The 25123-nt window shown below is 38.2% G+C and overlaps 4 protein-coding genes across 4 annotated transcripts; 1 reads left to right on the top strand and 3 right to left on the bottom strand.

Annotated features, from left to right (window-relative positions):
• Positions 1–5541: 5541 nt before the first annotated feature.
• LOC135779275 (histone H2B) lies at positions 5542–6761 on the bottom strand. The gene has a single exon (XM_065290010.2). The coding sequence runs from the start codon at positions 6315–6317 to the stop codon at positions 5943–5945; it is 375 nt and encodes a 124-aa protein (XP_065146082.1). The 5' UTR covers positions 6318–6761; the 3' UTR covers positions 5542–5942.
• A 1395-nt stretch (positions 6762–8156) lies between these two features.
• LOC135779259 (histone H2A-like) lies at positions 8157–8543 on the bottom strand. Its single transcript, XM_065289993.2, has one exon. The coding sequence runs from the start codon at positions 8541–8543 to the stop codon at positions 8157–8159; it is 387 nt and encodes a 128-aa protein (XP_065146065.2).
• Positions 8544–9252: 709 nt separating this feature from the next.
• LOC135779414 (histone H2B-like) lies at positions 9253–9841 on the top strand. Its single transcript, XM_065290134.2, has one exon. The coding sequence runs from the start codon at positions 9258–9260 to the stop codon at positions 9630–9632; it is 375 nt and encodes a 124-aa protein (XP_065146206.1). The 5' UTR covers positions 9253–9257; the 3' UTR covers positions 9633–9841.
• A 2684-nt stretch (positions 9842–12525) lies between these two features.
• Positions 12526–23826, bottom strand: LOC135779242 (C-type mannose receptor 2-like). The gene is made up of 5 exons (XM_065289972.1): positions 23707–23826; positions 21618–21656; positions 21179–21544; positions 13309–13641; positions 12526–13180 (listed from the first exon to the last, which is right to left on the bottom strand). Exons 2-5 carry the CDS (start codon positions 21652–21654, stop codon positions 12819–12821), a joined length of 1098 nt encoding a protein of 365 aa, XP_065146044.1. The 5' UTR covers positions 21655–21656; positions 23707–23826; the 3' UTR covers positions 12526–12818.
• Between the last annotated feature and the right edge of the window lie 1297 nt (positions 23827–25123).

Here is a 25123-nt window from a genome sequence, read left to right as displayed (position 1 = left end):
GATGTTATTGTGACAAGTATCTGCAGTCTGGATATTACATACCCCGACAGAGGTAGGGTTTGTGGGCACATTAAACATGCTAGCAGGGAATACATTCTTGACGAGCTGTAATGTACCCATCGGGGTCTGGCCCATGAGAGTTACATCATGATCTGTGCCATTGTACACCTCAATCACGATATTTGTTGGAGCTCCTTTTCTCAGCCTCACTAAACTGTCTGTGAATTCAAGCCCCTCTGGCCACTGGGGGTTTACATCAGGTTCAAAAATGAGTGTGCTATCCTCTTTAACTGGCTGCATGTACACTCGACATGAGACCTGCACAGTACTATGTTTGGGAATGTTAACATGCACTTTTGTAGTTTTCACTATGTATTCACATGAATTCTCTGCACTCACCAGTTGGATGAATGTCTGAACTTTGCTCCTTTTTAAGCTGGGGAATGCATCTTTCACAGTTTTCTCCAACGTTTTGTTGACAGTGTTTGGTTGTTTTTGCTCAATGAAGTTCACAATTTGTTCTATCACATTGAAACCTATTATAGGGTGTGAGAGGTTCTGACCCCTAGCTACAAGCATAGGAATGACAAGTTCAGTTTGGTGTGATGTCTGTGATGATAATCTGAATTTCACTTCAACATACCCAATATAGGGCAGCTCAATGCCATTGGCAGCCACAAGGTTCAACGTATTTGGAGCCTCCAGGATATTGGAAACATCTCTCAACGGGACTTCTGGTAAGTATTTCTCTTTCCACAGTTCATCAATGACACATACCTGAGAGCCTGTGTCCCATAGTGCTTGAGCTGGTTGGCCGTGCAGGTAACACTCAATGAGACATTGCCTTCCAACTAATGATGTCACAGGGGAATACTGATTCACTTGGGTTTTGCAGTTAGTGTGAACACTCATGGTTATGCAGGGATCTGACACTGAATTCTGTGAGTTGATACAAGTTCGCTTGTGTTCAGTCCACTGGTGAGTTTGGCAGTTTTTACAACAATACAGTACCTTTTTACATCGTGAACACTGTTTCATTTGGTTCTCCGTTTTTCCACAGGCTGCACATATTTGGGACGGGTCAGTGGGTCTGGCTACTCCCTGTCCCGCGGAAGTAACCTCTCTCCATTTAAAGAAGTCTCTCTTGAAGGCTTGATACCACGAATCCTACATCCTGCTTGGAAGTGCTCACTACTGCCACATCTAAAGCAATGCATGCAACGGTCCTCTGTTCTTTGCTGCTGACAACTAAAGCACTTTCTGGTTTGGGGACGACTATTCGGTGCATAATATTGTCGAGGCATATACTGGGGTTGGAATTGAGTGCTCGGATTTGTTGGGTTGGCACCCGGTGATGCCCAATATGGTTGCACAGGACATTGAACAATTTCTCGGTCAAAGGCTCTCTGTGTAGGAGCGGCGCATTGTGGTGAGGCAAAGGCTGGTTGCTGCAATGATTCTCGAATGTGAGCTATTTCAGCACTGAGTGTTTTTAGTGATGCTACATCAGTTCTCAGTTCTTTAAGTTCTGACAACACACTAGAGGATGGTTTTGGTGCACTTGAAGTCACACTGGATTTCTTATCAGTAGTTTCATCACTGGACGTAACTGAATGAACAACAGTGTTTGTGTGCTGTACATTGGTTTTCTTTTTCTTTTGCCTTTCTGTCTCATTAGCACAAGCAATGTTTAATCTCTCCAACAGAGCCTCATCTGTGGTTTTTGTGTCAAGAAGAAGAGGCTGCAGATCTACCTTAATGCTGTCACTTTGGAGACCGGTGAGTACAGTATGTAAGAACATGCTCTGAACTAATGCTGGATCATATTTAAGGCCTGATTCTGCCTCTTGAGACGCGAACAAGATTTTCTGACGCAGATCTAGAGCGCGCATTAGGAAATTCTGAGGCGTCTCTTTGTTTCCTTGGCATTCAGAGGTAAGCTGCTTGTAAAGCTCAGTTGCACTTCTTTCTTGGAAGTGGGAACGCAGAATTCGTCTGAGCGTAGGTAGTGTTAGATTTGGCTTTCCTTCTAAATAACTTCGTAACTGTAAACCAGGAGAAATGGCACGAATGACTGCATCACAAATCTCGCATTCTGGGTAGCCTCTGCTTAGACCGTTCTCAATCTGGTGTGCCAAACTTGAAAAGGTCAATTTCTCTTTTTGACCTGGCTCGCCGATTTGTCCAGAGATTTTAAAATCTTTGCGCCATGGTGAGCTTAAATGTTGGGCATTTACTAAGGGTGTAGCAATTTGTGGTTGAGGCTGGATAACGCTTGGTTTTGTGCCAAATTCGTTCAATTTTTGAATTTCACTCAATTTTTGTTTCATTGCGAACTTTAGTTCATCTAACTCCTTTTGTAATTTATCTTTTTCTGTGAGTTTGCCTTGTTCTGCTGACTCATTTTCAGTAACTGTACTCAGTTCCGTTATTTTATCCCTCACGCTTAACAGTACAGACATGCCCTCATCTTCTAGCTCTGCTATGCCCTCTTCAAGATGTTGCAGGATGTAAGAGATCAGAGACATGCGTGATTTAGATGGGACATTCTCTTGGTCTGATATGTTCAGGAACTCACAAACACTGAGAAGTTTGTCTTTGGATAGGGGATTTAACATGCCGATGACTTCAACTTGCATTTCCTCTAGCACGGTTGTCTCCATTTTTACATTAGAGTGGACCTTTTCACTGAGTAGTGGCTTACTTGAGACTGAATGAACTTATCTGTTTCACCTGATGATCTCTTTGGCCTCAGGTTTACGGTTCTTTCTCTCTTTCTTGCCTTTACTTCAGGAACTTTTCCACCCCACTGCTGATCTGGGTTGTTTTAGGGGATGTACTGCATCAAAAGTTGTCTGCCAGGTAAGCGACGACCACCCTCTGAAGAGTAGATCCCAGCGGTGCCTCCAAATGTAATGCCTCTGAAAAGAGGGAGAAGAAAACTCATAAAGATGCTGAAGTTTCCCCACTGCGAACTTTATGTGTAATAATTTTCATAGCAATTGACAAACTTTACAAAACAGCATCAATTGTCTTTTCCTTTTACACATGTTTACATAAACTGTCAATCAAATACAGTTTTAGTTATTTATAATCAATGATGCATGAATTAATACAGCTTTTTAGAAATATCTGATACAGACAATTCAAAATAACATGTACTTTTCAAATAAACTCTCATCTGAATGCACTTTTCACATTCTTCAATATATTTACATATTTCTCAGTAAATTAACCAGTCAATACTAAATTAACAGAAATAAACATTAAATGTAATACGTAAAAATACACTAAACTCTCGATATATGGCCTCGTGTTGTTATCTGGGCCTTACGCCATTTCACGCTTGCCCTCGTGCATCTCTAAACTAGTACACATTTAAACATTTTCCCCAAAACACAATCAGTATCATCTTAACATTTATATACTTTTAAACCTTGTTCTAACATCATTTTATTCGATTGTAACATTTTATTACTTGAGTTAATACCTGAAAAGAGGGAGAAGAAAACTCATAAAGATGCTGAAGTTTCCCCACTGCGAACTTTATGTGTAATGAAGAAACCCCGCGAGTTCTCTCCCAGTGAAGTGAATCAGGCAAAAGCAATCGATCGCCCCCTGCGATCGAGCAGGCAAAAGTAATCGATCGAACGCCTTATTGTACCCAACTCATAAATCTAATAGGACATAGATGAACTAAAATAACAAACAAATTACATCGTTATATTTTATAAACAGTTATAAACTTAAACAGTTACTCTTCACAGAATGATGACTTGTAAACAGATACTTCACAGAATAAAGACTTAATAATTTCAAGGTAACACATTTCAATAGATAACAGTATATGAATTATAAACATATCCACACCATATGTAACGTATTTTCACTGCTTCACAGATTAGATTAATGAATATTTCTATGTAAATACACATCTCAGATCTTTTATATTTATATGTAAATACACATTTCAATTCTTTTCACTGCTTCACAGATTAATGAATATTTCAATCTACCACACATACGTCATCAAGCCTGGTTTATTTCAGTTAACTGAACATTACATTAGCAAGTCATAAGCATATTACAACAATTTACGATGAACTAAGAATAATAGTCAATTTTGTAATTGTTAATATTACGAATTAAAAAGGTTTTGATGACGTATGCAGCCTGGAAATGCGACCTCTGGAGGCTGCAGCCTTCAGATTGAGAAACGGTCTCTGTCAAACTTCGTCAGGCGCCCGCGCGATCAATCTGCACGGACCATCAAAGGCTGGGGGGCATACTTTCTATACTAGAGGAATTCAATTATCTCGTTCCCCCTTTTTTGTAACATATACATGGATAAAAAGTGCCAAATAATATTTCTACAGGCTAATGAAATTCTATCAGCATTATAATTTTTTTTCATTAGGCTATTATTTTGGTGCCCTCTCAGGACCTGGTGCCCTACGCACAGCGCGTGATGCGCGTTATGGGAGCGGCGGGGCTGTCTACAAACTCTTTGGCTGTTATCAAGGCCCTTCTAAAAGCCCATGTACTAAATTTATCATTGGGGTTTGTCTGAAGGGGTCTGGACCTGTTATTAGCGGTAGGTTAACTTTTTTCTTACATTTGTGATGTATGCACCTTGGGCAACAGATGTTGTAATACTTGTGCTAGCTATTTTTTAAGAGGTTTGTGACCCTGCAGACTCCTTGGGATCAAACCTAAATCCATCACTGCAATGCAGTCCTCTATAGACCCCTTCAAGGTTTGTAAACATTGAATGACTATCGGGTGCGCGCGCAGCATGGGGTCAAACTGTTCATATCATCCAGGCTTTATAATTTAATCTAACATTGCAGAAAAATTACGACTTACCTCAAATGAAGTGAGCACTACAAACACAAGCCTCTTTGATATTTAAATTGTCCCAGTCTGCACGTTAATTGCTTGCAGCCGCAGATGTTGTATTTTTTTGTTTTTGAGATTCTGCATGAATCGCTAAAACTTAACGGAAGACCTGGTGCGATTTTCAAAGCCCACGACGTAAGTAGGCATTTTTGACGATACCGAATAATACGCAACTCAATCTGCTGTAATTACTTTTCTGACCCCGACATGCGCAGTGGGAACCGCCTGCGACGTGAACCGTGAAGGGGTCTATAGAGTCTATACCAGTGGTTCCCAAACTTTTTCAGCGTGTGGCCCCCCCTTGCGTACAGTGCATTCCTGCGTGGCCCGTCAAAGAAAATTTGTGACAAAAAACTGTTCTAAAACTCAACATTTTAATTAAAAAAAAAAACATTAAATTATACAAAAAAGTAGTGCTTTGGTTAGTAGCCTTATTTTTTTTAGGTTTAATTACCCAGAATTCATGATAAAAATGTATTTCATAAAATGTCATAAAACTGGGGCCCCCCGGCACCATCTTGCAGCCCCCACTGCTCTATACTATAGGAACATTTTTAAATTTTAACATAAAATTGAAAATTTAACAGACTTTTATTTGTTTTAAAATATTTTAAAGTTTTACAATTTTTCATTTCTTTTTTAAAGTTAAGTGGCTTAAATATTTCATTTTATTTTCAAGATGAAAGAGTCATTAGATGTTAATGGGACAACAACAAGCTTTTGATTTTTTCGGATAATTTAATTTGTTGCATGATGTTAACAATATGACTTAATATATGTAGAAATGTTTAAATCAAAGCATTTAAATTAATTTCTATTGCACGGTGTCCTTGACTCCACAACATAATAACTATGCGCTAACATTGGTCTTACCATAGTCCAAAAACACGGTCCCTACAGAACACAATGCAATGTTAGTCATTGTTTCACGTTCTAGTAAACAGTTATATCAAACAAATTTACAAAAACATTGGATGCCCTTTTATAGAAACAGTGGGCGGCTCTTAAAAGAGCCTTTGGGTTCAGATTGGGTACTTTCAGCTTTACTTGGAGCTCGTGTATTTGGTGACGGCCTTTGTTCCCTCAGACACGGCGTGTTTGGCGAGTTCACCGGGCAGCAGGAGACGCACGGCGGTCTGGATCTCTCTCGAGGTGATGGTGGAGCGCTTGTTGTAGTGAGCGAGACGAGAAGACTCACCGGCGATGCGCTCAAAGATGTCGTTGACGAAAGAGTTCATGATGCCCATCGCCTTTGAAGAAATACCGGTGTCGGGATGAACCTGCTTCAGGACTTTGTACACGTAGATGGCGTAGCTCTCCTTCCTGGACCTCTTGCGCTTCTTTCCTCCCTTACCGGCGGTCTTAGTGACGGCCTTCTTGGAACCCTTCTTAGGGGCGGACTTAGCTGGCTCAGGCATGATTTTTCCAACGATAACTCAGTATGTTGAATAGTAAGCAGTGGCAGTAAGGGCGTATTTATTGGCTCGTCTATGCTAATTTTGAAAGAAGATGAAGCGCGTTGTCCGATTGGGTATTTGCCGTTGGCTAAACCCCTAAAATGTCTTGATTGGCCAGTTTAGAGTTTGAAGGGTCGGAAGGAGAGCCAATGAAAGTGTTTCACGTATCACTTTTTGTTGGAACATGACCATCCCCCATACGATTCGATTTCCTTTGTTTGTTTCCTGCTTTTGTTTTTATCGTTTTATGTTTGTACATTATTACAGAAATAAAATATACTAGTTTAGTTACAGCCCTTAATATATTACTATATAAAAAACATGATTTTATGTAGACATTGGATTTCTCCTTTATAACACTCTGGTTTTCGCTCTAACAGAAAGTGATACTGCATTGTCAAGGTCATTTAGATTTACTAACGTATGTGAAACTGATTAATGTCTATTAGATTATGATAATAAAATTAATCCAGTTATAGAAACATTCTTATGAAGATAAAAATACCCTGTTATATTCGTTTAGTGTATTTATGCCTTATTTTTATTTTCTAAAACGTCAATAACCTGAAGTGGCTTAAAGAACAACATTCAACTCTTTCGGTGAAATGGTGGGTGGCTCTTAAAAGAGCCGTTGGGTTTTGTTTTTCTTTTACTCGTTTAACCTCCGAAACCGTACAGTGTGCGTCCCTGTCTCTTCAGCGCGTACACGACATCCATAGCGGTGACGGTCTTTCTCTTGGCGTGCTCGGTGTAGGTGACGGCGTCACGGATAACATTCTCCAGAAACACCTTCAACACACCGCGGGTCTCCTCGTAGATCAGACCGGAGATACGCTTGACACCACCACGGCGAGCGAGACGACGGATGGCGGGTTTGGTGATACCCTGGATGTTATCACGAAGAACCTTACGATGACGCTTAGCGCCTCCTTTCCCGAGTCCTTTACCACCTTTGCCTCTTCCAGACATGATCGTTAGCTGATTAACAATAAAATATGACGCATTACTACAGAGGAGGCATTTTTATAGCAGCCTACAGGACCTAGTAGAAACACAGTCACAAGGCGGGGCCAAGAACACGTGATGTTTTCCCTCGCAGTTTGACCTAACAAAGCCTCCCCGTGCAGAACACATAAATTGCCTTTAAAACGTAAAATTTAACATTACCCTTCAAATTAACTGCGATGTACTTTATGTAGGTGGCGAAAATAGCTATGAATATTATGTTGTAATATAGTGGCGCAAAATACTCATTTTTGAACAGTATGTACTTGCACTGTGTTCTCATTATTGCACATCCTTCCTTGTACATATTCAGTATATAATCCTCTTACGTAGTTTCTTATTTATATACATATAATGGAGTACCTAGGTATGTGGAGACTATATGTACATACCCTTTTTACAAAGCCTACTACCTTACATATACACACTTAATTTTCCAATTTAATTGCAAATGCAAAATGTTACCAGAAAGTTGGCCTTCTGGTAACATTAAATGTTAAACGATAAAATGACAATAAAGTTGTATCTATCCATTACAGTGGAAATCCTTTATGGCCCAAGTATCTAGCGTGTTGTTTGATTCGTCTTTTTATTAATGTATAACCAGGAAATATACAACTAAATTCTCGCCTATTTACTTAACATTTTTTGTTAGTGATCACATCAATCAACAGTATAAACTGTTTGTATATCAGATAACCAACGCAGGGATGTAATCGGAAAAATATCACTCTCATACGGATAAAGTGGGTGGCTCTTAAAAGAGCCTTTGTGAATAAATGAACTGTTATTCGTTTATTTGGTCTTCGCGGGCTTCTCGGTCTTTTTGGGCAACAGCACAGCCTGGATGTTGGGCAGCACGCCGCCCTGAGCGATGGTCACACCGCCTAGAAGTTTGTTCAGCTCCTCGTCATTGCGCACCGCCAGCTGCAGATGACGGGGAATGATGCGAGTCTTCTTGTTGTCACGAGCGGCGTTTCCGGCCAACTCCAGGATCTCAGCGGTCAGATACTCGAGCACTGCGGCCAGATAGACGGGAGCACCGGCACCGACACGCTCAGCATAGTTGCCTTTACGGAGAAGTCTGTGAACACGGCCGACGGGGAACTGCAGTCCAGCTCTGGATGAGCGAGTCTTGGCCTTAGCTCTTGCTTTGCCTCCGGTTTTGCCTCTTCCACTCATGTTTTGATATCAGTATACACGACACTAATAACGCTAGAAGTAACGACTATGCTATTTCAAGACACTTCTAGTCGTCTATTGGTTAAAATTTTGACAAATTCTAGCCAACCACAAATCTTCCCTCCAGACTTCAAACTCCGCCTCTTTCTTCAGCCTTTGTCTTTTTTACTTTGTCTACGAACCCGTTCTTTAATTATAATTTAATATTAAATACTACTATATAAACTAGTAAATAATTATTTTGTGTATTTCTATTACAGTCTCTCTTAAAAAAAATGTATAATTTTAGGAAATGTATAAAGGAGTCTAATTACACATTACATTTACATTTAGTCATTAAGCACACGCTTTTATTCAAAGCGACTTATAAAGATTACATCAGTGCGTTTAATGTGTGCAGATACCTACGTGTTTTATTTCTGTAAATGTACATAAAATATAAAGAGCGGGAAACTTAAGGATAGAAAATAGAACCGTATGGGGATGGTCACGTTACAACAAAGGGTGTTATGAGAAACCATTTTCATTGGCTCTCCTTCTTACCCGTCAAACTCTTAAATGACCAATAGAAACCTTTTAGGGGTCGGACCAACAAAGACACCCAATCATAGCACGGGACCTGCTCGCTGAACATTTACATGAGCTGGGAATAAATGGCTCTGCACGCGATCAGTCGTTTATTCAGTTTCGTTTTTTGAGATTTGAAGCATCGTCATGCCTGAGCCAGCAAAGCCCGCGCCCAAGAAGGGCTCAAAGAAAGCCGTCACCAAGAGCGCCGCCAAGAGTGGAAAGAAGCGCAGGAGATCCAGGAAGGAGAGCTACGCCATCTACGTGTACAAAGTCCTGAAGCAGGTTCATCCCGACACCGGCATTTCTTCAAAGGCGATGGGCATCATGAACTCTTTCGTCAACGACATCTTTGAGCGCATCGCCGGTGAGTCTTCTCGTCTCGCTCACTACAACAAGCGCTCCACCATCACCTCGAGAGAGATCCAGACCGCCGTGCGTCTCCTGCTGCCCGGTGAACTCGCCAAACACGCGGTGTCTGAGGGAACAAAGGCCGTCACCAAATACACGAGCTCCAAGTAAAGCCGAAAGTACCCAATCTGAACCCAAAGGCTCTTTTAAGAGCCACCCACCGTTTCCGGAAAAGAGCTTCTGTATGATGCTTTAAATGCATTAAGTAACAGTCTCGTAAAACTAGCTGCATTCAACAGTTCTGAGAACAGCACTTCCAATTACACAATGTTTAAGTGAACATTTTTAAAGTTTGCATTTGAGTCCATATCCCTGAATAATCTTCATCCTGCTTTATTCCAGAGCAAACATAAAATGAAATGTACTCTTATCACAGTAACGGTGCAGCCGCAATAGGACCTGCTATAATAATGTACGATCTCATTAATAATGCTGTTAACATTTATAAATGATAAAGTTCTGTCAGAAGCATATATCAGAGCTGAAAGAAGTCTGTTTCATTTAAACAAAGTTTTGAGGGTGCTGATTGGAGAAACGAAGCTTAGAATCAATTGAACCAATTGCTTCGAAAATTGATTCAGTTTTTCGAGCAGTTCGAGACACCACACATGCTGGCGACCCCTGCTGGTCAAAATCGTGTAAAAGCAGATATGTGAAAACATTTAACAAAATAATAGCAAGATTTTTATTAAAATGTTTACATTTTTTTTTAACTTAAGACATAATTAAAAGTGTAGTATGTGTTTTTAGTTTTATTTAGGGCAAACAAATCATTAAAACTAACTACCCTTTAAATGCACATTTTTGTCATTAAATCTGTCTAGAAACAAAAAGTAGGCAAAATGGTAGTGTTATTAAAAAGGATAAATGTTTTAAGAACTTGCATAATAAAACTGACCCGAGTTCACTTAAACATTAGACACTGGTCATTTATCAACTCCCCCTTGTGGTGAACCATCGGATTTTTTTTTTTTTTTTGAACCATCGGATTTTCGAAACGTTTCAAAACAGTTATGACGTAATGAAGCCTCGTTTGCTAAAATCACGTGACTTGGGTAAGCTTTTGAAACAAAAGATTCGTAAATGTTTCGAAGCCTCATGAAGCAGTGCTTCGAAAACGACCATCACTACCTGATTGTATATAGTAAAAGGCTAAGCAAGGAGTTTGATTTACTGTAAGGGAGTTTATTTAATTGATATAATGCAGAGCCAAACTAGTCAGACATGAAGAATAAAACAACATCACTGGATTTATTACATTATAGGACAGGGTTTATCATATTCCCAGAATAAAATGCATGTTTGAGCTGCCTTCATTTAAAGGTGCTGTAAAATGTAAAACTGTATTTATCTAGGCATAGATGATTAATTGGAGATCTGTGCAGTAATGACATATAGTGAGTTTTAAGCACGATTGTTTCCTCCTTATGTGAACCTTCTTATGCAAAAAAAAAAAAAAAAAAAAATACTATCACAACATTACACCAACTGTGACATTACAGTCGAGATGTACGCCCCAACATTAAATTAAGAACAATATTGTTACAATGCTAAAAACAAAGTTGTGACTGCGTAGTTAGCGTTATATGCTAGTTAATGCTTTATGCTAGCGTTTATGCTGAAGTACATTTTGCAGGTCCATACTGAAAAATACACAAACTTAACACCAGGAAACATCCATTAACAATCTCCAAGCAATTTATTATTCCTCAAAATCTGTCTCTTCATCTGATACAGACTCAAACATAAGATCTGTTTACACACACACACACACACACACACACACACACACACACACACACACACACACACACACACACACACACACACACACACACACACACACACACACACACACACAGAGCTACTGAAGGAGCTGCTCTGAGAAACAGCCAATCAGAGCAGAGCTCAACATTATTATTCATATAGACAATAGTACAGTATAACTGAGTGTTGATTTAGAATAAATAAAGCTACATTTGCCGTTCATAGTATTTGGACCCTTTTTTTATTTCAGAACCTAATGTGGCCCTTGAGTAAAAATAGTTTGCCCACCCTTTTTCTGCCACCATGTATGACATTTCACCATCTTCAAACAATGTAAAGATAAAGATACATGATAGTTATTATAAACAATATAGCAACTAATAATTATGTTACATATAATTATGTTACATTTCATAAAACTAATAATTATGTTACATTTACACTGACTATCCTTTCCAAAGATTTAAAACGACATAACGGAAATGTAATCATTTAGATATGTTTGTTCTGGTAGATTAAAGGGACAAAAAAATATATTCTGTCATCATTTACTCAACCTAATGTTGTTCTGAACCTGTGTGGGTTTCTTTGTTCTGTTAAACACAAGAGAAGATATTTAGATAAATGATGCTAAGCACAAAGCTGATGTTACCCATTGACTTCAATAGTATTTTTTTTCTACTAAGGAAAATAATGGGTACCATCAGCTGTGTGTTTATCATCATTAATCAAATATCTTTTCTTGGGTTCAATATTCTCTAAACCTATTTTGTATATTTTAAGAACTTTTTTGTGAAACATTACATTAAATTATTTAAAAACTGTTATAAAACATTATTTCTAAACTGCAGAAAACACATTTGTCGTATTATAAACCAGTTTCTTTCATCTGCATATAAAAACTGTTATTGAATGAACAGATGTTTAGATGTTGATGTTTTGTCATTTAAAGTCATCATTATGGTGATCAGTGTTTGCTTTAGTTGGACTCTCTGTCTTTACTGTGGAAATTGTTGGTTGTAGATGAGTTTATTAAGAGCTGATATTATCCATCATTATTTTACATTAGTCAACACATGGATAAAATATTTCTATATTTCATTACACAAACATCTATCACTGTGTCAGAGATTAAAGAATCAGATTCAACTGAACGATTCCAAAGAGAAGAATCAAAGAAATCTAAACTCATATGATTCACTTAAGATCCAGAAATAAATGTCATTAAACTCTAATATGAGCTCATAATCTTTATTAATCAGACAGAACAGAAGTGACATCTGATGAGTAAATATCATGCATTTTTTATATAATTGAACAGTTATTAAAGAAACATAAGAAAATATATTGTGTCAGGAGATTAACATAGAAACATTTTTTTGTATACATGAAATGATTCTAAACTAAGGCATAATGTTGTATTTAATCTGTAATATGTTTATAAATGAACCCTACTTCTAAATAACAAAATAAAAACCAGAAAATGAACAAACAATAACAAAAATCAAGTGATAGACACAAATTATTTTATTATTTTCTGCTGCAGATGAAGTTGAGTTGTTGAGATTGAGGAAGGCTGATCCAGAGATTATCTCCTCCAGACTGAACTGCTCCAGCTCTGTGTTCAGTGTTGCAGTCCATCAGTTTTGTTTCGTTCCCTGGAGCCCAATTCTGATAGCAGACCTTCTCTTCATTCACCCAGAACCAAAGACCAACAGCACAGGAGTGACTTAAACCCATCCACACGGGGTCAGTAGAGGACTGATGAATCACTTTAGTCACCATGAACTGAATCTCCTCTGAATCAACTGAAACCAGATCCACATGATTCTCTCTGCAGTATCTCCGAGCTTCAGACCAGCTCAGATTCTCCTGGATCAATATCAGATTATCTGAACACACAACAAACACAAACTACACATCAGATCAAAACAAACATACACCACAAACACTAAACTGGGATCATTTTAATAATGAAGAAACTTCTGTCATCAAACACACATTGACTTTTATTACTCACCTTCATGACACAAAAAGGTCTGACAGTCACTGCAAATCATATTATTCCATTTAACCCCACCGAATGCTGCACATTTTTCAGTATAAGGATTATTTGGTTCATTAGGATACCAGTTTCTGAATCCAGAGTCGCTCTCATCTGACCACTCCCATGAGTCACTGAACAGACCAATCCAGACTTCAGATATGTTTGTGTCATTCATGATCTTCTGAATCTGTTGATTCTCAATCTGATTCCTCACACTGGTCAGATCAGTATGATGCTGTCTGCAGAAGATCTGCGCTTTTCTCCATGATACTGAAGAATCATCAATGATGAATCCTTTACTGCTCTCTGTTTAAGAAAATAAAGATTGTGTCATGATTTACTTTGACTCTTACTTAAGGGTGTCACGATTTCGATTTTAAATCGAAATCGATCGAAATTAAGTCACAGCTTCGAACTTCGAATTAAAAAATGGGATCGTCGATGCTGCCACGCCCCCATTTCACATCTGGTCGGCTTGCCAAGCGAGGAAAAAAACTCTCAGAGATGCCTTTAAAAACATCTGTCCAGCAGAAAGCGATCATATTTTAAACACGAGGGATCTATTGCTACAACTCCTTGAAATGCATATCATAAACAGGATTACCAGTGATCTGACTTTGGACAGAGCGCAGCTCTCTGCACGTGCGCGAGAGTGAGGGAGGCGCAAAGATGCAGCGGGTTATATTTTAAACAAAAGGGATAGTTTGCCTCAGCTTGCATGAAACGCATAAAACTGAACAAATACATAAGGATTACTACTTTAGTTTATGTTCAGACTTCGGACAGATGCGAGAGCGTGTGCACGTGAGACTGAGAGAAGCGCAGCTGCTTATATGCTGGATTTATTTCAGATGCTATGAGTCCAAGACACACGCATTAAGTCCATGTGCATTAAGTCCATGTTAGAGATGCGCAGATGGACTATTATTTCATCCGCAACCGCATAACAAAAAAAATACTTTGTAAAACTTATTCCAGGCAACCCTTTTCTGACCTTCTATTTCCTTTGTTTTTAATTCTCATTTTTTGAGTTTGTCACGTACCCTTCGCCGGCGTTGATAAGAGCTGTGTCAAAATGCATCCTCATTTCTCCGCGCTGTTAATGATAGAACGAATGGATCCTTAACAGCTGAGGATATCCCAAACAATTAAAAGCTTTATTAAATAAAAGTGTGTATTTATTAGAAAACTTTTTCTTGTCACTGTTTTAGAATTATAAGTTATGTTTTGTGTTAATATTATTCTGTTTATGTTGCGTATATTTCTAGGTTGATTATTTGATATGCTGTTGAATAGATTAATCTACATCAATGTGTCATATGTTCTAAAATAAATTAACATTTTTCTGATTACATATTTATTTTAATAAGTCAGAAATGTCTCCGCTGTTTTCTGCTGACAGGCGCTACTGGGGGCGTGTGCAGCAGGTGACACAAATTGTGGGTCCTCCGAAGGCTAGACTGTCTCATTTCAGTTCTCTTCTTGAACTTCTGTGGCTGCCACTGAAAGGCAGAGAGGTCGCATGCTTAGAAGGACACAGCTAATAACAAGCAGTCGACCGAATTTAATTAAAATATTATTTTTCGTCACGTCATCCACCCGATCCATGTAACTGCCAACCGCGCATAGTCATGTGTGTGCAAGAAGGAATCCTCTCTACAGGCTCTCGCGTTAAGTGAAGCCCACAAACCCCCATGCGAGTTGTGCAATGTGCATGTTAATGTTAAACTATTATAATAATAATAATTATAATAAATAATGGCATATCATTTTTTTCTAAATTATATGCCATATAAATAATATGTAAAAATCGAGAATCGGATCGAATCGTGACCTTAGAATCGAAAATGTAACCGAATCGAGGATTTGGAGAATCGTGACACCCCTACTCTTACTACACTTGCAGTATAGATTAGGGCTGTAACACTTAATCGTGTCCCATTAAAAATGCCTGTCTGAAAAGGATTCTGAATCGCAAGGCAGTATATTAACCCAAAATAGTTAAAATAAATGTTTAGTATAACTTACTTAATCCAAATCATATATAGACCATGTTTGGTATCTATGTGTTCCATTCTTGATTTCCTGAATGATAATATGCTTAATGTTTAGGAAACTCTTCTTCATAAAATAATATTATGAAAATCTTTAACATTTCCACCTCAACATACAACTGTCTTCCATATGCAAAACAGCATGTTGGAAGACAAAGACGGTTAATTTTCCCTCTGAAAGTGTGACCTCTGATTGGGTCAGACACATCTTAAAGGTGTGACCTTAACAGCTTTAAAACCACTGCATAAAGGGCTCGTTATAGTCGTGCGTAGGTCCGACGGCGTAGGTTCCGTGTCGGTTTTCATTTAGACTTTTGCGTCATCGTCCGCGTGGACGTGCAAGACACGCGCGACCGCTGGTAGGCAGTATCCACGCGTGTAACCACAGTAGCAGCGCGACCATCAGAGAAGAAGCAGCATGGCAAGTTAACCCACAAACGAAGAAGAAACAGCAACTTGTTGTGTATAATTTGAGAAGACCAGCAATGATGGAAGTAAATAAACAGTGACTTTTGATGCAGTTTGAGTTAAATCACTCCTCAACTTGGCTCATCTTTGTTTTCACCGTCACAAACGGAAATACCTATGACGCGTTTTTTTTACCTGACGTCTGACGGGAGGGGTTCTGGTGGACCAATCACAGCGCTTGCGGTCTGCGTAGATGTCTGCGCGCTATTAAATTTTTTTGCGAGGTGCGTGTCAGGCTACGCAGAGCTACGCACAGGCTACGGATAGCCTACGCAACCTATGCACGACTATAAATCGCCCTTAAGAACACACCAGGAGTCCTGGGTTGAGTTGTGAGATGTAGTGGAGTTGGGAGTTTTTATCTGAGTTTTTATCAGAGTAGTGTGTGTGTGTGTGTGGAGCGAAACTAGACGTTTCCAGGGTACCTCTAAGGGGCTGTCCACACGGAGACGCGAATCACTGTATATGTATACATTTTTTATCATATTGGCATTTCGTCCACACGAATCCGGCGTTTTGGGAGACTGGAGACTATTTTATTAAACCGGGTCCTAAAGTGGATAAATCTGAAATCGACACCCTTGCGGTTTCGTGTGTATAGCCAATCCGTATATTTTGTGAAGCGAAAACGTCATCACATCACGTGTCGGCAGCATCACACGTAACAGCAACAACAATAATGGCGGACCAAATGATTGTGTTCGTGCTACAGAAGCTACTAAGACTACTAGCTTTATTACATCAAAGTCTATTGCTTCTATGCAATTGTGGTGAGCAACAAGCGATAATGGACAACACCATACGCCACATGCTCTTAGATCCACCACGGAACCAGGAGAAAGACTCCGCTTTTGCTCTTGTAGTTTTTGCGTTTGCCATCACTTCTTCTTCTTGGTTCAAATACATTGCGTAAGGTTATGCGCATGCTCAAAGTCTTCTTCTCCATGTATAGTGTATATCTATGGCAGAATTACAGCGCCCCATACTGGTCTGGCATATATACTATACCGCTTTCAGTCGGTTTCAGTGGTTTCGTGTGTGCGGAGATATTTCTTGAGACAACGCCGTGTTTACAGATTATTTTTTTAGAACGAGGAAAAAAAATCGGATATGGAATGCACCGGCTTCGTGTGGACAAAGCCTACGTTTGTGCCAGGCCTTGGCCTTGTCTTTTTCATCTACCAAGGATCATCTGCATTAAGCTGTTTTTTTCTCTCATCAATCCTTTCAGCAAAGATCAACTGAATCAGGACACTTTAATTTAATGGGCAAGACATGCAAGTATCATACTTAGTCTTATTCACTGATGCATCACGCATCATTATTCCCTTTTAACTGGTGGTTCGTTTTAGGCTTTGATCTGCTGAATTACAAATACTGCCATAACTTCATGCTTTATTCTTTTCTCTACTTAAACCTTTACCTTCTTCTAATGCTGAACTGTATGTATGTTTGCGTGTTTGTGTGTTTAGAGTAGTATGTGTTTAGTTAGTCAATAAAGTCTGATTTGTATCACACATGATGTTGTTTGTAGTTCATGCTCATAATCTGGAGTCACTAATCATTAAAGGTATCGAATCCTACCTGCTCTTAAAGCTGTTGGACCAATTTTAAAATATTCATCTCCTTAGCCAAGAGAGCTATATCCTAATATCGTCTATAGCAGGGGTTCCCAAACTTTTTTTCCTGCGCACCCCCTTCTATGTCCCAACCGGGTTGGCGCACCCCCAATCCCCACTTCAAAAAAAAAAAAAAAAAAACACGCTAAAAAGATTTGTTTTTAAAGACTCATGTATAATCATGCGCAGATAACTAGGGGCTGGTCGCAACAGCCGGATGTTAAGAAGTTGGGTGTAAGTCCTACATCAAGCTTAGCTACGTCTTGACATTGTGAAAAATATTTACGCGTGTTGCACCATCTGAAACTACAACCAGACGCAGCTACGCTCAGCGTAGATGATGCGCGCCCCTGTGTATGCGTTTAACCACTGTGATATTTAGATGCCATTCGAGTTTACTATGGTAAAAAATGTACACTTACTGCCGTCAGCTAATAGATGATATATAAGAGTTTCCTCGTGTTAACCAGTGCGCTCTCCTTAAGACGTCCCACACTTGACAGTTTCCCTGATTTCAGACAGTTAAGCATATTCATAATATATATGGAATGAATTAAACGAGTTGACACGTATATAGCGGCTGCGGTGCATAACAGAAGAGCAGTGGGTAGAAAAAGACAGCAGCTGTCTTCTACATTTCTATCAAAAACTAATTAATTATAGTTTTTTATTTAAAATAAAAGCGATTACAAAGGAAATGTTAACCGTTCATTTTTTTATTTTTTTATTGTATGGAAAAATCCCACTTTAAAGAAACAGACCGCCATTACATTTTACCTCTCGCGCACCCCCTGGTGGCAGCTCGCGTACCCCTGGGGGTGCGCGCACCACACTTTGGGAATCCCTGGTCTATAGTGTAGAGGCGGGCGATATATCGTTTGGACGATAATATCCAGATTGCTGTCTGGACGATACGCTAAATTTGGATATCGAATATTTTATCATTTGTACAATCCTACCACCCAAACATGAAAAGAGCTGAAGGGAGTTAAAGAGAAAACAAGTAACACACACTATTACCTTCTAAACAATTGTATGTAGCGATTTTAATAATGTAGGGGTTTGACTTTATTTTATGTTGGGTTTCATTGTACAAAATCACGACCGTTCCTCAATTGCACGAGAGTAAGGTTCTACTACCTGTTACCTGTTATGACATTTCTTAGGTTGAAGCAACAATCCAAAAATGTAAAGAGTAAAGCTGATGTACGATTAATAAAATAGCTGCTGGGCAAAATATGCGTTGTTTGCGGAAAACTGAAGTTAAAAAGTTTTTCTTAAATGTCTGTGGCGTCGGCAAGTGGCGAGCTTCGTGATCGCATCATTAGAAAATTGCGTTGTATAATGAGGAGTCCAAAAGATGGAATACATGTTTCCAAGAGATCCACCGGAATAGCCTCCAAACACGAACAGGGCTTCTTTTAACTTCTAGAAAAAACTTTTTTTAGTACAAACACAGAGCTTGACATTAACACCGCCACCAGGTAGATTTCGGCTGTGGCGGGTAAGACCAATCCCACTAGCCACTTTGGCAGGTTGAATATAATTTTTTTTTGTAGTTTTCTTAAAAGTTACGCCAAATGAAAAACAATGCACAATGCGACACTGGGAAACTACAACTCCTGCAACCGAACAGTAGGGGCGGGGCTCGCGCGCACATGCGTCAGCGCTGCTTTCATAGAGAGCGCGACCGCTGGCGCCGATGGATTTGTGATTGCACGGGACGCAGTCTGGGCGCATACACGCACACTTCGGGAAACATAAAACAATTGCATGAAAGTGATTAAAGAGATTTAAAGTGTGTGCACACTCTCTGGGCAAAAGCAGAGAGAAATTCATAGCGCATACCTGAATGCACACGTCCCAGTTTTGTCCGAGGAAACCCGCGAGTGGAGAGGTTTGCGCATCATTTTAATGTAGGATACTTTGTGCAACAATAATGTCCTCTTGACATTTGTCATAAAAAATATTAAAAGCCTGGAAGTCTTAAATCACTTTTAATAGAAACCATGATCAAGCTTATAAAATACAATCTGCATAAACAAGTTGACAGTCAAGTTCATGTAGATGTCTTGGCAGTATTTACTGCTGTAGTTAATAAATATTTTAAGTGTTTGTCTAAGGCTTTTATGTTTATCTTTTCAGTTAATCTACACCCCTTCTCCAATTTTCATATAGGCCTATTCGTTAATAGTTAATCTATGGCTTACTAGCATGTTTTTTTTTTCATTCACCTAAATATTTGATATGATCTATACTGATGTACCAGCTAATAATCTTAATTTGGGTGGTCAATCTGCATTTGAAAGGGTTTTAAATCTAATCTAGCTAAATCAAGTAAATTTACTCTTAATTAAAAGTCATTTTAGGATGCCAAAGTCAAGTTTAATCATATAAAATGTATTTTACTAACAACAAAATTGTGGCCAGTGAAAATGCTGAGTGGCTAGTAACTTTGGAAAACAACTAGCCACTTTGGCTGGTGAGCAAAAAAGTTAATGTCAAACCCTGTCAAATTAAAACATTTTTATTAATACGAGGAACTGCCCATAATGTCTCATATCTTTATGTACTAGTAATTCTATACAATAATAGGTCAAATGCAGCAAGTCAAAAGACCAACTGGACCTTCTTTGCCAGTTTGCACACATTTCATTGAAGGATTGCAAAAATATATTGCGAATATCGCTACAGTTATCAAGGGGAAAATACAGAGATATTCATTTCCGCTAATATCTCCCACCCCTACGATAGTGTCTCACTAAACTTTTGCTGGATGAGTGTTGGCCAGACACCCAAGACCTTTATTTAATCCAAATACTTATAATTGATTACAATCCAAATATTCTTTATTATCATGAAATACCTGAAACAATTTGAAGAACAGCGATATTAATATTCCTGTAGATATTTCATTGGAATAGCGTTTGTAATAGGTATGCACCGATACCACTTTTTTTGGAATACGAGTACGAGTACTTGCATTTCAGTACTTGCCAATACCGATACCGATTACTTCATAAAAAACAATTTAAATTTACAGGTAACAGCTTTAGTCATATTATTTAACATAAAAACAAGGGACTAGTTTTCCAGTTTGTTGTAAACTCTGCCTCTTTGGACAACACAAGAGGCATTAACCCCTTACACGCCGCTCAAACATAGACATTTCTCAGACCGTGGTATCAATCCCTGGTATCGGGGAACTTTTAACGAGTACGAGTACTTTAGAAAATGTGGTATCGAGGCCGATACCAGTATCGGTATCGGTGCATCCCTAGTTTGTAATGCTACTTCTTCTGTGGCACAAAGGGAGTTTCTGCACGAGAGTGCCCCCTGGCTTTGGTATGTGCCGGGTTTTTGCCGTAATTCATTCAAATTCATTCATTGAGAAAACGCGCATTTGCACAATTAATCGTTACAGCCCTAGTATTGATGTGAATCTACAGAAACTCTTTATTTATTAAACTCTTGATTCATTACAAAACACTTTTAATGTTTTGTAATGAAGTTGAGAGAATAATCTGATCTGAGTGTTTTTTTTTTAGTTTGTTGTAGTTTACAGAAGAGTGAGTGTGTCAAACATAATCTCACATGATATTTGTGTTTCTGTGATGTTTATTATTGTTGTCTTGTAAAGTTTACATCTGATGATGTTTTGTAAAGTGAAGGTTTGATGTTATTTTATGAAGCTTCACTCACCATTGTAGCAGATGAATCTCATGTTCGTATTACAGTCCTGATGATGCCATGATCCATCTCTCATATAAACACAATGACCTGGACCATTTGAGTCTCCATTATACCAGTTTGTATATTTCACAGGATCACCCAGAGACCACTTCCATTTATAAACACTTGATCTAGTCAGTCCAATCCAGACACCATAAATCAAACTGTAATCCACACTCTTCATCAGTTGATTCATGTCATTCAGGTCGTTGATGTTGTTGACTGTGGCCAGATCTGTGTATTTCTCTCTGCAGTATCTCTGAGCTTCAGTCCAGGTCATCTTCTTGTCTATGTGGTGATAGCGACGCTGAATGCATTCAGATAATGAACAGAGAGCTATGAAAGAAAGAGTTTGAGTCAAATCTCATGAGATTATAAAACAAACATAAAACCACAAACACAAACTCACCGATGAGAAGAACGCTGAAATATAAAGTTTGAGCCATTTCTGAAAAACAAACACATTGAAAACATCAGATGTTGATTTCTTCTGTTTGTTCATAATTGTAATAATTATCATTTAAATGTCTAAAATATGGGCCCTCAGTGATGATTTGAAGAGAGCATTGTGATGCCTTTTTGCAAATTGGGACCAGTATTATTATATTAATAAATTTATGTAGGCTGCATACATTTCTCTTCTATATAGTTCCAAGCCCTTATGATTTTTGAGTTAACCTATTGTGTATCTTGAATTAAAGGTCACGTATTTTTAGGCTTTCTAGAGTTTTATTTTAAGTTATGATGTCCTTAAGAATATATATTTGCTGTTTAAGTACCAAAAACAATCTCTATATATTTTTTACAGCTCCTCTTTCAGGAGCTCGGCTAAAAACAGGTCGTTTTGGCATGTAATAGTAATATTCATTAGCCTCTCTTCTGATAGGCCTGTTATTTTATGAGTGAAATACGCAGTTGAAATAAAGTTACCCATGGAATTACACTAAGTGTTAGTTTCTGGACACTAAATGTTAGGTTAGTAAACCAATAGACACAGAGACTAAGAGATTTTAACCTTACCATGTTTAACTCAATAAACAAACAGACACCAAAAGGGCTTGTGTCTGTAACTTTAGAAAACAAACAACGTCTTATTTCCAACAGATATTCTATCAAAACCGGTGGCTACCAAAGACTTTAATGTTACAAAACAACACTTTAGCATCTAGTTAGCAAACACGTTAGCGTTGCATAATTGTTTACAATATATCATTTCAGTTTTCTCTGGCTCCATAATGTAATTTAAAAGTTAGGACTGCTGATAATTCGCATGCGATTGTCTCGTGCATCCCTTCAGTAAAGCCAGTTCATTGATTAGTAGTAAATCACCATCAGCTGCTTTCAGAAGCGGCAACCGGCAGCCGGTTCTGAGAGCAGGTGATGCCGCTTTACTACTAACGACGAGATTCGCGTGACAATCGCGTGCAAGTTATCGTGCAGCCCTGCTTAATATGTGTTTACTTACGGGTTGTGGATTTAAGGTTGGATCCAACAAAGGACTGCAACATCTTTGATGAGTAGATTCCTGGACAAACCAGCACTGAACTGCCACACCGAAGCAGTCACTTGTGAAATGTTTAGATCAGACGGCTAAAGTTGAACTAATTATTGAGGAATTTCTAATTAAATGAATATTAGCCATTGTTCTCGTATATTAATGTTTTCAGAAGCCTTTGCAATGATTTAGTTTCCTGACATCCATCAATTGAACAGCATTTTCTCACGTGGTGTGATGGAGTTTGTTTAGCAACAAGGGGGTGGGGCAGTGGATGGTGGACAGTGCTCGGGGTGGAGACTGAAGGCGGCGACTGTCTCACGGTGACGTAGCAAATTCACGGAAGTACAAACGAACCGTTTTAACTCACAGCTACTTCAAGCAGGCTGTGTGAATTTGACTCTTAAATGACTGTTTTGAAACTTATATGGTACTTACATAGCCCCTAGACCTCAGTTATCATGAAAAAAGCCACAAAATTTCACTTTTGACCATATGTGACCTTTAAAGTTTATACTATATGTATATTCAAAGTTTACTGAATACTAACAATTTATATGAGAATTTATATTTATACGAGTCAGACTGTACATTTTGTTATACATTATTAAACAGTTTTACTAGCTGGGTTTGTTACATGCCAAGTGTGTTTGTTTGTGTTTATGTGTGTGTTTGTGCGCGTGTGTAGCCTATTTGTGATGGCGTGTTTACAGAAATTTCATAGGTTAAACCCAAAATGACAAATTTCTCAATTGCACATTCGAAAACTTAGCATCATATTATTCACAGCTAGTATTACTGTTAACTAGAAAAAGGCAAACATATAGACTTTGTATTGCAAAATGTGTCATGACGGTAAACTAAAAACGCCACGGCTTCAGTTTGCAAAGCAATTTTGAATATTAACTTAGCTCATTTTAAACGGCAAATATACATATATATTTTGCAGACATGACTGCACTTGTACAGGCTAGCAAACAAATTTAAATATTAGCGAAAATACCTTCTGAGCTTCCACGCTGGATATTTTAGAAAACAATAACTTTAAGTTTGCAGCTGCCTCTGGGTGACACGTAGCACAGGACTAACTGATGTGCGATTTCGAGACATTTATGAATCTTTTGTTTCGAATCATTGGTTCGGAGCTTGATTCAAACTGGCCAAAGTCACGTGTTTTTAACAAACGAGGCTTTATTACGTCATAACTGTTTCGAAACGTTTAAAAATCCGACGATTCACCACTAGGGGGAGTTGATCACAAATGATCAGTGTAGGTGAACTCGGGTCAGTTTTATTATAAAAGTTCATAAAACATTAATCCTTCTGACTAAAAACACCATTTTGTCCACTTTTTGTTTATAGAAAGATTTAATAAAAATGTGCATCATTTAAAAGGGAGTTCGTTTTAATGATTTGCTGCCATAAATAAAACTAAAAACACAGAATACACCTTTAATTATGTCTTAATTAAATTAAATAATTTATTTTTCTTAAAAACATATTTTTTAGAACAATCTTGTTATTATTTTGTAAAAAGTTTAAAATGTTTGGACAGTTCTTGCTGCTTTTACAATATTTTGACCAGCAGATGTCGCCAGCGTGTGTGGTGTTTGCGAAGCAATTTGTTCAATTGATTCGAAGCTTCGAAAAGCTTCGTTTCTCCCATCACTAGTTTGCGCTCTTCTTCTTCTTCTTCGGTTTTATTGGCGGTTGGCAAATAAAACCTACTGGACTGCAGTGTGAGCAGCAGATTAAATAAAATAAAAATAAAGTAAAAAATTTAACTATTATAGTCTGTCAGTTAGTCCTGTAGTTTTTAGGAATGTAATTACGTGGTCTAAACTTTTATAAGATGATTTCCCCAATAAATACTCTATTTTGTCAGATTTGACTTTCCAACTCCCTTCTAGCCTCCTCATATTTCTTATAGTGTATCAGAATGTTTACTACAGCATTACAATAGTCACAAAATCCAGTAGGATGCTTAATTACCATTAATGACCGTTAATAAAAAGGAGATGTCAATGTGCAGTAAGCTACACAAACAAGAAATAAATAATTATAGAATAAAGAAAAAGACATGATTGATTCAGTCTCCACTATGGTACATCAGACAAAGACTGAATGAGTTCATGGCTCAATGGGTATTTTGAGAATGTGAGTGAGTTAAAGTCCTTTATCTTGTTATTTAATCAATTATTTTATAATTAAATAAGACTTATGACCTCACCTTAATCTGTGTTAACAACCACAAAAATACTAGTAATAATACTAATATGTAAATCACATTAAACTGTAATATGAGCTCTTAATCTTTATCAATCACACATGAAACAGAACAGAAGTGACATCTGAGGAGTAAATATCATGAACTTTAACCCACCCCAAAACATAACTAACACATTCATTTCATATAATTC

The sequence above is a fragment of the Paramisgurnus dabryanus genome, chromosome 1 (assembly GCF_030506205.2).
Source record: "Paramisgurnus dabryanus chromosome 1, PD_genome_1.1, whole genome shotgun sequence".
Taxonomy (NCBI): Eukaryota; Metazoa; Chordata; class Actinopteri; order Cypriniformes; family Cobitidae; genus Paramisgurnus; species Paramisgurnus dabryanus.
This window is presented reverse-complemented; position numbering and strand designations above follow the sequence as displayed.

Excerpts from the sequence above, each read along its gene's own strand:
- LOC135779275 (XM_065290010.2), bottom strand. The coding sequence starts at position 6,317 with ATGCCTGAGCCAGCTAAGTCCGCCCCTAAGAAGGGTTCCAAGAAGGCC.
- LOC135779259 (XM_065289993.2), bottom strand. The coding sequence starts at position 8,543 with ATGAGTGGAAGAGGCAAAACCGGAGGCAAAGCAAGAGCTAAGGCCAAG.
- LOC135779414 (XM_065290134.2), top strand. The coding sequence starts at position 9,258 with ATGCCTGAGCCAGCAAAGCCCGCGCCCAAGAAGGGCTCAAAGAAAGCC.
- LOC135779242 (XM_065289972.1), bottom strand. The coding sequence starts at position 21,654 with ATGGCTCAAACTTTATATTTCAGCGTTCTTCTCATCG. Across the intron at positions 21,545-21,617 it reads TTTCAGCGTTCTTCTCATCG|CTCTCTGTTCATTATCTGAA; the intron begins GTGAGTTTGTGT and ends TTTCTTTCATAG. Across the intron at positions 13,642-21,178 it reads GAGATTCATCTGCTACAATG|AGAGCAGTAAAGGATTCATC; the intron begins GTGAGTGAAGCT and ends TTTCTTAAACAG.